The 17,666-nt window shown below is 41.3% G+C and overlaps 1 protein-coding gene across 1 annotated transcript; it reads right to left on the bottom strand.

Annotated features, from left to right (window-relative positions):
* Positions 1–1,476: 1,476 nt before the first annotated feature.
* tgm2b (transglutaminase 2b) lies at positions 1,477–16,946 on the bottom strand. The gene is made up of 13 exons (XM_028998409.1): positions 16,818–16,946; positions 14,815–14,997; positions 13,033–13,263; positions 12,057–12,175; positions 9,419–9,547; positions 9,041–9,218; positions 8,155–8,290; positions 7,692–7,795; positions 6,090–6,329; positions 4,772–5,044; positions 3,238–3,398; positions 2,561–2,697; positions 1,477–2,178 (listed from the first exon to the last, which is right to left on the bottom strand). The coding sequence occupies exons 1-13, from the start codon at positions 16,822–16,824 to the stop codon at positions 2,028–2,030; spliced, it is 2,049 nt and encodes a 682-aa protein (XP_028854242.1). The 5' UTR covers positions 16,825–16,946; the 3' UTR covers positions 1,477–2,027.
* Positions 16,947–17,666: the final 720 nt, after the last annotated feature.

Raw genomic sequence — 17,666 nt, 5'->3', positions numbered from 1 at the left:
AGACAGCTGCCCTTCAACATGTGTCATGCATATAAAATGGGATTAGTGTATTAATGTCAAAACTCATAAGGTTGGAGAAATGATGCCTGAAGAAATTTGTCCAATTGTGCATCTACATCCGAAAAGTATTCACAGCACATTACTTCTCCACAATTCTCCTTCTGAAATGGATTGATTAATTTTAAATGTATTTTTTCTCAGACTTTTTCACACAACACCCCATAGTGACAACATGAAAAACGTTTACTTGAGGTTTTGCCAAATTTATTAAAAGTAAAAAACTGCGAAAGCATGTGCACATAAGTATTCACATCTTTTGCCATGAAGCTCAAAATTGAGCTCAGGTGTCTCCTGTTTCCCCTGATTATCCTTGAGATGTTTCTGCAGCTTACTTGGAGTCCACCTGTGGAAAAAACAGTAGATTGGACCTGATTTGGAAAGACACACACCTGTTTATATAAAGTCCCAAAGCTGACAGTTTATGTCAGAGCACAAACCATGAAGTCAAAGGAATGTCTGTAGACCTCCGAGACAGGATTGTGAAGCATGGACTGTGAAGCGTGGTGGTGGCAGCATCATGCTGTGGGGACATTTTTCAGTTGCAGAAACTGGGAGACTAGTCAGGATAGAGGCAATGATGACTGCAGCAATGTGCAGAGACATCCTGGGTGGAAGCTTCCTCCAGAGCACTCAAACTGGGCCAACAGTTCATCTTTTAGCAGGACCACAACCCTAAGCACACAGCCAATATATCAAACTAGTGGCTTCAGGACAAACTTGTGAATGTCCTTAAGCGGGCCAGCCAGAGCTCAGACTTGAATCCGATTGAACATCTCTGGAGAGATCATAAAATTGCTGTTTACCAATGCTATCCATCCAACCTGATGGAGCTTGAGAGGTGCTGCAAAGAGGATTGGGCCAAACTGTCCAAGGATAGGTGTGCCAAGCATGTGGCATCATATTCCAAAAAACTTGAGGCTGTAATTGCTGCCAAAGGTGCATCGACAAAGGATTGAGCGAAGGCTGTGAATACTTATGTACATGTGCTTTCTCAGTTTTTTTTTTACTGTTAATAAATTTGCCCAAAACCTCAAGTAAACTTTTCACCTGGGGTGTTTTATGTAGATTTCTGTTCTTTGACCAGGGCAGATTTAGACTGACTACATGCTCCATTCTTGTATCTCATTTGCTTTTTTTAGTGTAATCAGGGGTTAGGGTTAGCATGTTTCCAATGACCCCATGGTTAAGACGCTAGTTCAATTCATACAAACCAAAAAAGAGGCGCGTGGTGGTCTTTTAAGTAAGGAAGTGGACTCGTAAGCAAAGGGAATGGAAGCTAATGGAAGCTGCTTTTCATGGTTGCCCACTACTCACTAAAGGTGATGGGTTAAATGCAGAGGACATATTTCGTTGTGTGCATTGTGTGTTATGCTATGCTGTGTACAACAACAAAGAAAAATCACTTTCACTAAATGGTTTATGTACTTGCTGCTGCAAGTCTTGAAATGTATTTCTTTACAATTGCCACAATAAAAAAAATACATAGCACTACAACTAGTATATTTTATTTGAATGCATATGCTGACTGGTGACAGAAGACTAGTGGATCAGTTTCATTGGTGTCATCTTTTAAAAAATTCAGTCTAAAACATTTCTTCATTCTTGAGTGTATAAAAAAGGTAGAGACTGTAGATATACAAATCCTAGAAATATCTAAACATGTGGATTTAAACTTTATTTCTAGCTATTAAAGTTAAAACAGGATAGCAGGATTCACAGAAGCTGACAGTACATAATCGTACATAACTTGAGAGTAAAATATTGAAGAGTGAATAATAATAAACAACTTTGCAGAAGATTTTCATTTCAGGGAACTTAATACTTTAAACAAATGACAACTCTGATCCTGGGGTCACCTTGTGGAATCCAGTCCTCACGTTCTGTTTATTACCAGACCTTCTCTAAATTCATTGTTATCTTTGTATTTTTTAGTGAGATTAATAGGCTTGGCCTGTTCTGAAAGTCAGTTACTTTCCGATGATCACATTCCTGAAGCCTTTGACGTGGCAAAGCTTGTCGCTGTCAAAATCGACCAGCAGTTTTCTCAGGCCTGAGTGGGTGGGCGTGAAGTAAACTTTCACTTTGGCCTCCTGGCCTGGCTCTACTGTAGTCTGTAGTCTGAGGAAAGATAAATATTAAGACACCATGTTCATACACAACCGCTGTAACAGCACCTCAAAAGGGTTTGTGTTAACAACACTAAATTTCATACGAGGTTGGGTGTTTACATAGGCTACTGTCACTGAGCGATCACAACCTTGTGGGAAGACTGCACAGTAACCACAGAATAGAAATAAATTGTGTAATGCACAGATAATTACTGAGCGTGCATCAACCAGGAGGAAAAAACACAGTATATTTGTATATCAGAAAAATATAATAAACTTCACATAAAAATATGCATCTAGCTACAGCATGTGTGAATGTGAAATGTCTAAAACGCAAGCTATGATATATATACAGTACAATAATTTGCATGATTATGATTAGAATGGCCCACCTCTCTGTGATGGTCCTGCCCCCGGTGAGATTGGCTCCCTCCAAACTGAAGCAGCAGCTGCTGATTGGCACTGGCAGGGGGTTCTGCACAGTGATTTCCGCAGCCAGCTTACGGTGCTCTTTGGGTTCTCCCAGAATCTACAAAACAGAGCAGCACATCGCTATGGCAACCTTTTTCCTCCATGATTGCCCCGTGATTGAATGGAAGGGAGGGGGGGGATAAAATCCAAGAATGCTCAAAATTATTCAAAAATCACAGAGGACAAAATTCATATCTGAGGGCTTAGTATGCAAAACACACAACACACTAGTGCACAGGCATTTATTTAGAATATGTAAGTGCATCTACTGGATACATTGTGGCTAGTTGTTTCATTACATATCAGTTTATTAAATTTGATAAAATAATCTAAATTATTAAATGCTAATCTATTTAGTCCAACATCCTGTATCGTGGTGTGTTATTTATGTTGCTAACATCTATGGGGTGTAGGTAAGTAACACACTCGCCTATGAGGTAGGTAGGTAGGTAGGTAACACACTCGCCTGTGAACCAGTTTCAAAACCACATTTACTACCATTGTGTCCCTGAGCAAGACACTTAACATAGTCTCCAGGGGGACTGTCCCTGTAACTACTGATTGTAAGTCGCTCTGGATACCTGCACGTGAACCCTACCTTGATTTTGATCTCTGGGTTGTCCAAGACGACATTGCGGACACTGAGAACCGTGTCTCCGTTGCTGTAGTCTATGAGGAGCGCAGCCAGGCGAATCAGGTTGTCCTGTGTCAGTGCATCAGCATATTTATTGTAGTTCAGTCTAAGCGGAACCTTTCTCTCTGAAAAAGAACACACAAACACTGTCACATTTCAGGAAGACTCAAAAATGTACAGGTCTGTATTAGACAGATCTAGACCATCTACAACTCAATACAATACTTGTAAAAAATGCTACAAATGCTTGCCATTACGAGATAAATTTTATGCAAAACTACCCTGCTTACAAAATGTTTTTGATTTGTCCAAAATACAATGGGGTATGAATCCCCACAGACCGCTGTGACAAAAACCAGATGTCGACTAATTAACAGAATCATTTGTGTTTTGGTGACATTTCGTGACATCCTACAGCCTATCTGTCCCAGTTGTCCCATTTGATGTCTCAAACATAACAACATTGCAGGTGACATTTCTGTGCTTTGTTTTTTTTGGTTTATTTTCAGATGTGATTTGTGTTTCTGTGTTATCGGTGGGTGATGAGTGACTTTCTGTAGTGCCTTGAACTTGTGTAAAGTTATACAGTCTGCCTGTTTGCGATGAATGCAATATGTCAGAAATTCTCTAGGCTGGTACCTTGGTTTTGCCATAGTGCAACAGTTTGCAATACTCCTGTCAGATGAATCTCAAAGACAGATTAAATAAACAGCCTGCAGTTCTCAAGCGCAAATAGAGCTCAGAAACTGAACAGTAATTTTGTCCACTAAGATTCTTTGCTTTGAAAAATAGCCAAAAAGTATTTCCCCATATATACTATGGCCAATAACAATGAAACGGTGTCTGTTATCCAGGCTGAAATCGCACCAACATGAATTATTTATATCCTGGTCAATATTCTGTACATACTTGTACGTCTTACTGGCCACAGATAGCAACAAGTGCAGTACAGTCAATTATTGAAAAAACATTGTACTATTACTGCAGCATGCAGTTAATAATGTCAGTAATGTCATATGGTCTCTATCATCATAACAAATATTTTAAATATGGAAAAAATATGTAACCTATAACACTCCCCACTGCCATATATCGTATCAGATCTGCAGTGCTTAAGACACAATCACAATTAGGCCTCTACAATCCTCAAGTGTCCTTGGTTTGGACGGCCTTATGAAGAACTCAGTGGATTCATCTGTGGAATCATGCTATGCCCATGTCTGATTTGCACTTTGAGCATGATGATTAAAGGTACATAATCAAGGGCCAAACAGTCAACTTGTGAAGCCCCTGCAATCACCGGTTTCTGTGCTCGTCACCACCGACTCCATACTTCTTTTTGAACTTTTGGATTCCTGTTGGCCTTCCAGGATGTTTGTGCACTACAATCCCATGTAAAAGTAATTCCCATACATACACACACCATATGTGACTTATGGTAAAGTGGACACATGCCCCAAAGGTTGCTGCATTTACGAAGTTACGACGGGTAGCTCACCTCCGCCAGGTGGAAGGTCCACGTTGAGCAGGTCTTTGTACCCACAGTCGCCGCCGATGACCCCGCTGTAGGAGACGGCCCGTGAGGCAAGCAGCAGTCGGCACCTCTTGTTCTTGGACGTGTTGTTTTTAGCCAGGGCAAATACATCAAAGTCGCAGCCCTTTCTGAGCGAATCACCAAGCTTGATTGTGAGGTCCAAGCCAACATCTTTATGCTGCTGGAGCTTGTTCAGATGCTCGGCTTTCTTGAAAGTTTCCCTCTCCTCATCAGAGCCTGCAAAAGATTATTAAGTGCTGTGCATCTTAACCATTTGAAATGATATACATCTCATTTATATATACTGCTCAAAAAAATAAAGGGAGCACTTAAACAACACAACGTAACTCCAAGTCAATCACACTTCTGTGAACTCAAATGAAGCAACACTGATTTACAATCAGTTTCACATGCTTTTGTGCAAATGGAATAGACAACAGGTGGAAATTATAGGCAATAAGCAAGATCTCCAATAAAGGCGTTCTGCAGGTGGTGACCATAGACCACTCGGCAGTTCTCATTCTTTCTGGCTGATGTTTTGGTCACTTTTGAAAGCGGCTGGTGCTTTTACTCTAGTGGTAGCATGATACGGAGTCTACAACCCACACAAGTGGCTCAAGTAGTGCATCTCATCCAGGATGGCAAATCAATGTTGCTGTGTCTGTCAGCGTAGTCTCCAGAGCATGGAGGCTCTACCAGGAGACAGGCCAGTACATCAGGAGACGTTGAGGAGGCTGCAGGAGGGCAACCACCCAGCAGCAGCAGCAACAGGAGGAGAACTGCCTGAGCCTCATGCAGGCCACAAATGCGTAATTAACTGCTCAAACGATCAAAAACAGACTGCCATTAGGTACCGAGATGAGATCCTAGAGTGTGGCTAGAGTGTGTCAGCAGTTCCTGCAAGAGGAAGGCATTAATGGACTGGCTCGCCAGAACTGAATCCAATTGAGCAGATCTGGGACATCGTGTCTCAATCTATCCACCAACACCACGTTGCATCACAGACTGTCCAGGAGTTGGTGGATGCTTTGGTCCAGGTCTGGGAGAAGATCCTACAGGAGACCACTTGTTTTTGAGTGTGACTCCAAATACAAACCTCAATGGGTTGATTTCCATCAATAGATTTTTTTTTATTTTGTTGTCAGCACATTCAACTATGTAAAGAACGAAGTATTTTATAAGAATATGTCATTAATTCAGATCTAGGACGTCTTATTTTTGTGTTCCCTTTATTTCTTTAGCAGTGCATATTGTGTGTGTGTGTTTGTGAACGTCCTCATACCCTCTGGATATTTATACAGGTGTGTGATATCTTCTCGGTGGTCACTGCCAACACTTTTGGTGCTAATTTTCTGTCCCACGATAGCAGGGCTGATGACATCACGTGTGCTGCCATCTGGGAGCCTCATGATGGTCTGGACATCAGCGTTGACCTCAGCAAATACGAACCCGGCATCGTATTTGAAGGACAGTTCGCCTTGCTTTATTGCCTTTACAGATACAGGGCCGCAACAGAAAACCCCTGATTGAAAAAAAAAGGACACCACAGAAGGAAGATGATATTCAGAAGGCACACCACATAACTATGTATGCATGCAACAACTACTCCCTGAAGAAAAAGAAGGAGAAAATTGCTTTAACCATTGCCTGAGGGCAGATGACAGGGGAGGTGCACACGCTCCAACATAATCACCTGTTGCTGCAGTCTGCCTTTGTTCCTCTTCTTCAGGGAACAGGGGTTGCATTGTCATACAAACATTAGAAACATCACAATTGCACCTCATAGTGCAGAGCACCCCAACTGGGAATATAAAGACATTGTTGCTCCTCTGAAATTACCACTCAATCTAACTCACTCACTTTCCATAACTACTTTGTACTACTCAGGGTCGTGGCTGCCAGGGCCCATCCCAGAGCACTGGACGCAGGTTGGGGGCACACCCGGGGCTGGTCACAAGTCCACCAAGTCACAAAGATTTAATTTCCATTGGCTCCATAGGTCAAAAAGCCTGTAGTGAGAAGACCTCTAATGACAAGTTGCTCCACGTGACAACATGGGCAAGTAGTAACAACCGGCAATAGTTGGCGTTGCTTATGAGTCCTTGGGTGAGTTTGATGCATATGGTGCTTCTTGGGTGGCATGCCTGAACTAAAACCAAATAAACCACCTGGTGAGGTGATTATTTTAGAGGCATTTACTTCACCAGCAGGTTCCCTTTTTATAGTGCAGTGGTGGCCTAGCGGTTAAGGAAGCGCCCCCGTAATCAGAAGGTTGCTGGTTCAAATCCCGATCTGCCAAGGTGCCACCGAGGTGTCACTGAGCAAAGCACCGTCCCCACACACTGCTCCCCGGGTGCCTGTCATGGCTGCCCACTGCTCACTCAGGGTGATGGGTTAAATGCAGAGGACAAATTTCTCTGTGTGCACCGTGTGCTGTGCTGCTGTGTATCACATGTGACAATCACTTCACTTTCAGGTGCAGCTCAATTCAAAAGTCACATGGCCTGATCTGTGAGATAAAAGAATCTTTTTGTGCTTGTCCACACGCCTCTCAGCAGCACCATAGAAGGGTTCACACCTATGATTTTAGTACATCTGCCCCTCAGCACACATAAGTTATGTCTCTTACTGATGATGCATTGTACCAAAGCATCAATTCTCATCAATTTGGCTTAAGAAAATATAGATAGTGCGGAGAATAGTAGTCTGTGACAGACAGTGCCATTTGAACGTCATGAATCACGACAAAGCGGGAAGAGAAATGTCACACTACTGAAGATATCAAAAAGGGGTTTTAGAAAAATGTTGTGTTTCAAAATGCTGTCTTCAAAAAGACAAATGCACTGTGTGTCCAGACAAATGCACAGTGTCCAGTTTATCTCACCCTCACTCTTCTCCTGAGGAGTGGGGTCACTGGCCTGCCAGCCATCATACCCTGAGGGTAGATCGGGGCGGGTCATCCAGCTCTCAACCCAGCAGTGGAAGTTCCTATGACAAAAAAAACAGCACAATTGATCAGTATCTGACAGATACACACTGTGCACTAAAGTTGTGAATACTGAATGTTTTAATGTTGTTGCACTTTCATTTTGTGCAAAACAAATTAAGGCAAAGTCTTATTCTTTTTTCTATATGAGAAAATGTCCTTTGAACATGGATATATTGTCCATTTTCATTTCTCATGAATAATTACAATGACAAAAAACAGCCTACTGGAACCTATCTGATATTTGATCAATCCATTAAGTTCTCTATTGTTCTTCGGTTTAAATTCGCCACACGAGATCCTTATGCTTTTTAACAAACAGTTTTGAAAAAAGGCAGATGCAAGCATATCATGTGCTGACCATATGCTGTCTCTGGTTCGCTTCTCCGGCTCTCCCTTCTCGTTCACATAGCGCTCGATCACCAGGTTCTGGTTGGTGTCGTGAGCAGAGAGGTAGTTGGTGATGACTCTGCAGGGAATGCCCAGGGCACGAGACACTACGGAAAATGAGGAAAGGGTTGATTCACTGTCCATCCACAAATACACAACTCTGGAAAATATTATAAATTTCTTCAAATTCTAATTGGTCAAATTACAATAAAGTTTCAATAATGATAAACTACTAACTAACAAGCATTTTTCCACTATTAAATATAATTATAATAATAATGCTTTAATTGTAATAGCAGAAGTTCTAAAACATTTTCCTGTCACAGTGGTAAAAGTGCCATATAATATTTTTTGCTACATATTCATAAATAATGTAGTTGTTCTTTCTAATCAGAAGTAATAACCTCATACCTATAACTTATATTTAAAAGCACTACATAGTTGCACAAAAACTAAAACATACAAATTGAAAATGAACATCCACAATAGGGGTTTCTTTACAGACTGTGACATAAAGGCAGTGGCATTTTAAAATAAGGGGACACTGTATTCCGATCACAACAGTGCCTGTCAGCAAGATGTTTCTGGAGGTTTTTTTTATTATTACTGCAGAAGGACAGACTGTACTTTCAGTCAAACAAAACCTCAACCCGACCTGCAATCAAACTCTCCACATGCAGCAGAAGGCAGACAAAAGGGGAGAAAATAATGTATGTATACTAGTAACATAGTATAATGTTTGATATATAACAATGAATCCCATTTATGATGTGAAAATTCACATGGCTGACTTTCAAATCTTCTATTGTAGCATTACTGTAATGTTGCTATCCGTCTCACAAAGCAAGAGCCCGTACCTGAGCAAGCGACGGCGGCAAACACCCAGCACTGCCCAAAACGCACGGCCGAGCAGGATTCGCGGCACCATTGGCGCAGGATCCCCACACTGCTCCTCCACAGCATGGGCTTCACGCCGCCTTCGTACGGCTCCTGCCATCTGCCCATCAGCACCCCGTTATCATCATTGCAGTTTATCTAAAACCAGCAGGACAAGAGGGTAAGTGAGGAAAACTGAAAGTCAAGCTCTCAGCAATTAAACAGAAAAAAACTGTAAATATTATTCTATACAAAATAGGATATACATACCAGTAGACATACTGGTATACAATATTAACAAAATGTAAGGAAATGAATGTAAGTCACCACTAATAACAAAATGCCAGTTGATAACGTACCATGGCACTGATCACTCTGGTCACATATATTGGGTTTCTTCTGGCTGAGCAGTCCTCGGCCTGGTTCTTCTGGCATTTCGGATTCACGTCCAGTATTCTGAGACAGGCATCCAGTATCTCCTCCTCAAACTAATTACCACAACATCAAATGTTCGTGAGACTGACGGGAAGCAAAAGTCATCTAAGACTTCAGTCTATTGGTGGGACAGCATCTGCTCTTCAAAGTTAATACTTTTGTGTTGCTCTTCCCCATAATTCAATCAAATTATTCAATGATTTATACATAAAGAGGCTTTCTTTAGAACTATTTATTTTCTTTGAATAACTGACAGAATGAGGCCAATCACAGAACACCTCCTCAACGATCAGTAGGAAATATGCAAATTCCTGCTAATTGCAAGGCAACCAGCAGTGTTTTTGAGAGTCTAGGCTAATAAAGGAACAACGTATCAAGATAAAAAATCTTTATAACGGTGTTTATACCAATTACTATGCATTTTAGTGATTCCAGAAAAGCACAGGGAGAAGAAACTCGGGTTCTGTTTTGCTTGAATTTCCATATCAGAGAGACAATGTTCCCAGAGGTCCTTTTCCTGATCCTAACTATGTCCCAGTGTCTCCTACCTGCCACTTTAATCGTTAACAATCTCCCGAGCCTAATTAGGAAGAGCTGGAATGTTGCTCTGTGGGTCTCAGAGAACAGGGCTGAATGTTTAATGTCACGTCACTGAATAGGACTATGGTCAGGCATTCTAAAGTTTCCTGATTCTTCTTTTTATGCTTTGATGTAATCCTTTGCTTTGATGTGACCTTTACTCATTGGTACAGTTCTCTGCCATGTTAGGTCTTGCAGGTTTTAAGAGAAATGGTGGGATATATGTACATATGTGTGTTTTGAGCAATCTGCCGTTCAACCACTATTTGAATCTACACAGTTGAAGATTGTGCAATGTTTGCCCAAATACCTTTCACAGGGGCCATTATATCGCAACATAGACATTCACATTTGTTAAGAGATTGCTATAGGCATATCTTTTCGGCATATTATTTGTAACTTACATCAGAAATCTTATGATGATCTATTATATGCAGTCATTCTATAATGTTCTCAGTAAGATTTTTTGTGTAAGCACAGTCATGCAATTCAGCTGTAGTACACATTATATCATTGAATATGAAATTCATTTTCAGTTTCTAAATCCCTTTGCTTTCGATTTCCTGCTCTCCAGAGAAATGATCGTTCTTCCGTTACATTTTTTAATTACATGCATCCTCTGTGCACACCGTTTACAGATGAGTCCCCCATAGAGCGTCTCACGTCATGTCTCGCAATTCAATTAATTTTTTCTCTCCAAATGTGGCCTACTGCCTGCTAAAATGCATGAAGAGGAGAAAACCTGTCAACCAGTCTGCCTGTATGCAAAGCTCTATATTCAATATTTTTATATTGTACCTAAAAGACATCAGTATAGTTTCAATGCACACACACTAGTATACTATGAGCCTGTCCCATTTGTCCAGTCATGATGACCTCAATCTAAAGCTGCTGCAAAATGTTCTCTGTCTGTCCAGAAGCCAGCAAGTTGGGTCCACAAATGCAGAGCACTATGGGTAATTAACTTAGCCAAAGGCTATGTTCACATCAAGTGCCCCAAATGGATCATGTCAAAGATGAAGTATTTTCTGCACATTAACATCTGTAACACTTGATCTACTGAATCTAGAATCATAGTAGTAAGCATACAGCCAGCAAAAATATGTTTAAAATGGACATGTCAATAGCAAAAGCATCCTTAAAAAAGTTACTGGTTTGACTGATTACTCGAATTGCCTCATATTCATGATTCCTACATTTCAGACTGACGCCATACATTTTTAAACTTTGTACTTCAGACCCAAACAAAATGCTTTATTAATGACAATGCAAAAATAGCACAGCATAAGGCAATTTTTTTGCGAAATTACTGTTGCCTAATGAAAATCATCACAATGTCAATGTCATAACAATGTGAGTGTTATGAATATGTCAACTCCATGCCTGAAGTTTTAAACTAGCACACTAGTTGTGACGTTATACAGTATGTCTTGTGCTGCCTTGAAACAATGTGAATGGACTGATGGATGCCAGTTTCTGGAAATATGCTTTCTCTGACCAAACACACCTAACCTTGTGCTTATCACCTATTGCCTTTGCCCTGTACATGGCCTTTACCCTCAGCACACAGCCTCTATCTTGCATTGTGTTCTCTACAGTACTTGCTTCTGCATTAATTCCTGTTTCAACAGGCCATAAATCACATGCTAGGCATTTTTTTCCGGTATCTGGATACAGCTCCCCTCTATCCATCTATGCCATCATTATAGCCGTTCGTACAGTCCAGAGGAGCCATGAAGAAGACTGAAACTGATAGCCGGTAACCCAATATTTCATTCCACATCTGTTCTCTTTAAAAAAAAAAAAAAAAATTGGGATTAGCTGTTTGAAAAATAGCCGTGGGTGCCCTGCTATGTCAGTGTTGGCAGTTTAATGCACTGGAGCGGATGGAAGGGAGGCAGTGTTTCTTTGTTTTGTTATCGCTGTCATGTAGGGAGAGGGTTGTGAAACGGCTATGCCGCCGATGGGTGTTTGCTTTGGCACCTGTCCAAAGTCCCAGGCCATAGGCAATTGGTAATTGTGGTCACCCATGTAGATGATGCCATCCTGAGCAAGCACATACTCTTTCAGGGCTTCCTCGTCGTCCATGTACACCGAGTCCCCTGCAACACACACAAAATAAAGAAAGGAGGGGGTTTAAAAGCTTAAGTAAATGGGGTTTGGACAAGGTGATTTTGTTTCATAAGCATGTTTGTTATCAAATATGCACCTCCACTTATATAAATTTAGATATGGCTAATAGTAAATTGTAATATTATAATGGAATCCTATGCTTAAAAACTATTACATACATCTGATCTGTACTGGATAGGAAAGTGTGACATTTGACAAACATTTCATACATTAACTGGATACATCTGGGAAAGTAGAGCATCTGGAAAACCAGACCCATGTATTGTATAATTTCAGCAAGACACTCTTCAAATTTGACCCCAGGATTATATTGTTTTATGCCTGGCTTTGTTAATTCTAGCAGTGGAAAAGTACAATTTCCCTTTATGCAGATAACCACATAAAGGAGCTCATGGGACGATGTAGATGAAAACTATTGGTTTATTAGAGTTTTTGCAGATCTATGCGCAGCATATTAAAACCTTGTTTATGATAGCAGAGAGTATTGGTAGACAAGATGAAAGTTCTCCTACATTTTTCCCATGATGCTAGAAGCATTTCCTGTTACATAAGCCCAGAAAATGATAGCAGCTCCCAAAAAATACATTTAGTAAATGCCATCGCCACCTGAACTGCAAGCTTGGCTTGGGTATCCATTTCTTTTTGTATAACAGAAGAGAGGAATAGTGTATGCTGTTTCTCATAATTTAGAAATTTAGCAGGGGGTTCTCACCCATTCCCAGCAAATATAATATAAATTGTTTCCAGCTAGACTGCAAAATCTTCTGCAAAATGTAAAATCTTCCCATGAGATGTATGTGTGTGTGTGTGTGTGTGTGTTACTCACTGGGGCACCATGGGTTAAACAGCAATACAAATTCTCCCAGGTTGATTTTGTATCCATGCTGATCCAGGGTCAGTGTGTAACGTCCAATGGCGGCGTCGGGAGCCGAGCTGATGGACACACAGAGTGTGTCCCCTGGGGGACTGGTAACCATGGCACTCCAGCAGGTGTCATCGATACTGTCACTAACACAGAACTCCGCCCTCGTTCCTGACTCCTCCAATGGCTCGGGGCCTCAAGGGAAACCACAGTGAAATGTGTTGTGGTTATTGTTACTGTGGTGTAGCCTAGTAACACCTGCTCCATAATGAAATAAATGGAAATAAATGGAATGGAATGCATATATTAATACACTTTATTTTAACCCAGCTGTGTAGATATGATATGCAAAAAACAGCAGGTCCTATGCTGATGAGTAGATTCAACAAACTCTTTTAATCTGTAATGTGAACACGAGGAAAGCAGAAATACACTTTCTAACCCCCAGTGTATCTTCCAGTATTTGATTAACATGTCTGGAATGCTGATTTAGCATAATACCAAAATGACGGAACAGGTCACAGAGGCTCTGGGAACTCGGCCCTCTGCTCTCTGCCAAGGCCAGGGCTACGATCATGCTTTTCATCTCCACTGCACTTTCCAGTGTACTTAAAGGAAGGAAATGGGTTTTCTTCAACATCTCCCCTGAACGCGGCTATTGTAGCTGCAGAACGGGTCAGTTCCTCCACACTTTATCCGTAGAGGTAATTCGGAAGCATGACAACTTTGAGCCGCTGATGAACATGTTATCAGGGAATGAGCACAAGCTTCCTGTTCAGCAACGCCTCATCCTGTGTTCTTAGGAGTTTAAAAAGTGATTGTGCTTGTCTGCTTCAGTTTTTATATATGCGAAAGGCCTGTTTCTATTGTGCTAGGCTCCATTTTCTCCACAGCTGTCAATATGTTGCTTTCCATGGTTTTTACACAACAAACTGATAAAAGTTTAATGAGTACTCTATCAGCCCTCCAGTACCTCAGCAAACTCCAGAACCAAAACTATATTGCATTCTTAAAAATAAATCTATAAATAAATGCTGCTACAAAGCAGCAGAAACAACTGTACCACATCATACATTACAGTTCAGAGCTCAGGTTAAAGAAAAGAAAAAGGATAGTTATTCATCCACTGGGTCCATTAGCACAAGTGTGTAAGGTCAATGTACACCAATACAATTCTTGACATTTTGAGGGACTGCACAATCCATGATATCTACTGTCTCACCAAGCTGAGATCCTTTAATAAATCTGACACTGACCCTATGGCCCAGATGGATGCTGGCTACATATGCACTGCATATGCTCTACATACCAGAAATGCACAGAAGCTTCAAGCTGTCTGTCTGGCTGTCTGTACTGCAGCTCTAATCACCTCCCGTAGTAAAGCAATAACAAGATCATCCACGAGATTAAAATAAGAGTTCAACCACCCTTTTGGAACTAAAGGGTCATCTCCATCTCAGTCTAATAAATTAACTGAAATCTTTGTCTCCTTAACCCCTTCAATTTGCATTTGAATACACACCTTTTTATTATTTCGTAGCTGCAGCATGAAATGCGAGTGTGTCACATTAATGGTAGTGAACTGTGATGTCTCCCCAACCTCTGAAGTGCTCTCATTAGCTGAACAAATCAGTTCAAAGTGCTGAACCATCCCAGGGCAAGAAATTGTACAAACCTGAAGTTCGCTGGTTTCTGCAAGAGCATTAGACTGGTTTTAGGAGGGAACCCATTTGCTGTTGTCCTCACCTGCCTCCACGATGAAACACAGGGAGTGAGCTTGAGCGTCGTAGGCCCCCGACTGCAGCTGCAGGTTGATGGTGAACGCCTGACCTCTCCTCACTATGAGCCGGCCCACTCCGTTAAGGTCGGTGCGGTGGTCTGTGTTATTAAACTCACACGCCAGGTCCCAGCTGCTAATGTCCAAATAAGCTGAGGGATTAGAGGGGAGATAAATATGACTTTCGGCTGAGATAAAACGGGGCTGGATGGAGGAGAATGAGAGGGTGAAAATAGAAAGGAATGAAGAGTCAAGGACCAGGGCTGGCACAGAGAGAATCGGAGAGCCTCTGCAAAGATAAAGTGCAATATGAGAAGTAAGCAGGCAAAAAACTATTTGTGCATTTTTAATTTGTCACACATTTAAAACCATTCAGTAAATAGATTGCACAGATTTTATTTTGACTGCTAAGAACATTGTAGATGATTTAATTGACAGCTGCTTTGCAAAATGTCACATGTTAGGGACTTCATTTAAGTTCCCAATGAATGGACTGTTAAATATAGAAATCAAATTAAGGGCTGGTCTTTTAGGGTTCCAGAACGCACCACCAGCCAAGTCACATGTACACACACACACACACACACACACACACACACAGATATGTATATCTGTGTAAATAAATAAATCTATATTTATATATGTGGCCCATGTGATCCAATGTGGTTTTAGAATCCCAGCTCCCAGTGCACTAGATGAAGAGGGTACGTTCAGTTTTCAAAAGGCATGTGTGCCCTATTTCCAGGGATGGGCTCAGACAGCCACGACCCTGCTTAGGACTAAGCGTTGTTGGACAGTGAGTTAGTGAGTGAGTGTTTGTTTTTCTTATTGAATGACTTCTATTCAAATGCCACACCTACTCAGGGATGAAGAGTGACGTAACTATTCCCATTTCAGTGCAGTGCCACACCATGGCCGCAGCAGACAGGAGTTGTGTTAATAAGTGGAGACAAGGTGTTTGGAAAATGGAAAGTACCGAATGAATTATCACAACAGACACATTTATACTTTATATACATATAGAAATGGCCTTGTTTTTTCCATTATGTCCATTAAAATAACATCAAACTGATCAAAAGTCCTGTCCAGACTATGGTAGCTGAAAATGGCTGTTAATTAATGGAATTGCACAGCTTTTGAGAGAACCCACTATCAGCAGTAATTAGTCTTACGTTCCAGTGGAATCTTGTCTTCTCCAATACAAGTCGGACACTTTAAAAGGTTATATGAATATTAGAAAACCCTTTTAAAATGATCTTGGCTGGAATTTGGTGTTGGTGGCAAGGACGGTCCCAAATCTAAATCGCATGTGGTCACCGGTGTGCACATGTGGGCGCCACATTTTGTGACGCGCCATCTGACAGGCCGAGCCCAGCTGTAACCTGTTGTGAAAAGAATTTCTCCTCGAGGCACTAAAAGCTCATCTATCGGGAGAAAATCAAGCTGAGAGCCATTACGATGATTGGCCACAGATGAGGGCTGTTAAAGAAGAAATAAAAAAAAACAAAAAAACGACCAGACAGAACAAAAAGCAGCAGTAAAATGTCTTCATTGGCATGAGGTTTAAATTAAACGAGTTAATAAATATGCCATATGATGGCTATACTGAATCAATCTGAAGATGGAACTGGGGGCCAGTAAAGGGCCAGGTCTGTACACATTTTTATTTTTTATTTAAGCTGAATTGACAAGACCTCCTGACTTTAACCGGACCTTTTATCCAGAAAAATATATATTTATATTCACCTTAAACGAGTTCAACATACTTTAAATGCCGCTTCTCAAAAAAAAAAAGACGAGTCACGTGACACATTTCATTCATTTTTGTTCATTTTGCTGCTGGTCTGTGCCTCTGGTTTATATGAGTAATGTTTAATACTCACAAAAACAGACCGATAAACAGGCGACGGCTTTCCCAAAAGCCACACAGCACGACTATTTCCACGCTCGTCCCCGCGACTCGAACTCCTACCTGCCATGACTGCAGAGCGGCTCAGGGGTCTTCTGGCGACGAAAGACGCGTGTGTGAGGCTGAGCTGCACTACCGAGCCCTATTTCTACACCCTGCCGGGGTCCCGGTTCAAGAAACGGGGGGTGGGCGGGGCTTCCGAATCTTAATTATGGCACAGCGTATGTCTGACTGCTGCTTCCATCTTCTGGGAAATTCTCCGAAGTTAGTGGACAAGCGCCTGTTTCAGTGTGGCCAACACTAGTACACTGCAGGGTTTCTGCTGTACTAAACATACTTATAATAACAAGAAAACAATGATTATTATATCAGTTTTTATTATACCTTTGGAAGGGCTGTAGTTTAAGCATTACTTCTGCCATCATTTGTTGTGGTTTAATGTGCCCCCCCAAACTACACAGACATACATGAACAGAAATTCTTACATAAATGCAGGGAGGGGGGGGCAAATAGCTGTATCACTCTGACCTTGTAATGTGTGTCCTATGTGGCATGCAGTCCCCCAGCCGGCTGAATGTTTCAGTGGATTCACATTTACACGTAGAGGTAGAGGCTTTCTGCTCATTCGTCTTTGTCTGAAGAGGGACCAACTTGGGCCATCTTACAACTGTCATTTGCCCATTTGGCAAATTATGATATTGGCTGTCATTTGATTGTCATCTGCACACATTCGTTAAAATTACTGCCAGATTTAGACATGTCAGCCGCCAACTCATTTACTTTGGAATTGGTGGTGCCCATGGCCTTTTGAGTTTGGTTGTGTATAACTTGCATGGTGCATGTTCCTTAAGAGACAAATGGAAAAAAAAATACAATTTTGATTCACATTAACCGTTGCGGTTGCATTATTTT

Source organism: Denticeps clupeoides, chromosome 12 (genome assembly GCF_900700375.1).
Source record: "Denticeps clupeoides chromosome 12, fDenClu1.1, whole genome shotgun sequence".
Classification (NCBI taxonomy): Eukaryota; Metazoa; Chordata; class Actinopteri; order Clupeiformes; family Denticipitidae; genus Denticeps; species Denticeps clupeoides.
The sequence above is the reverse complement of the archived record's forward strand: the minus strand, read 5'-3'. Positions and strand labels throughout refer to the sequence as shown.

What these genes read in the sequence shown, in the direction of transcription:
- tgm2b (XM_028998409.1), bottom strand. An exon ending in CCAGAGTGATCAGTGCCATG is followed by an intron (nt 9,219 to 9,418) that starts GTACGTTATCAA and finishes TGCTGGTTTTAG; the next exon opens with ATAAACTGCAATGATGATAA. An exon ending in CCTGTATAAATATCCAGAGG is followed by an intron (nt 5,045 to 6,089) that starts GTATGAGGACGT and finishes AATCTTTTGCAG; the next exon opens with GCTCTGATGAGGAGAGGGAA.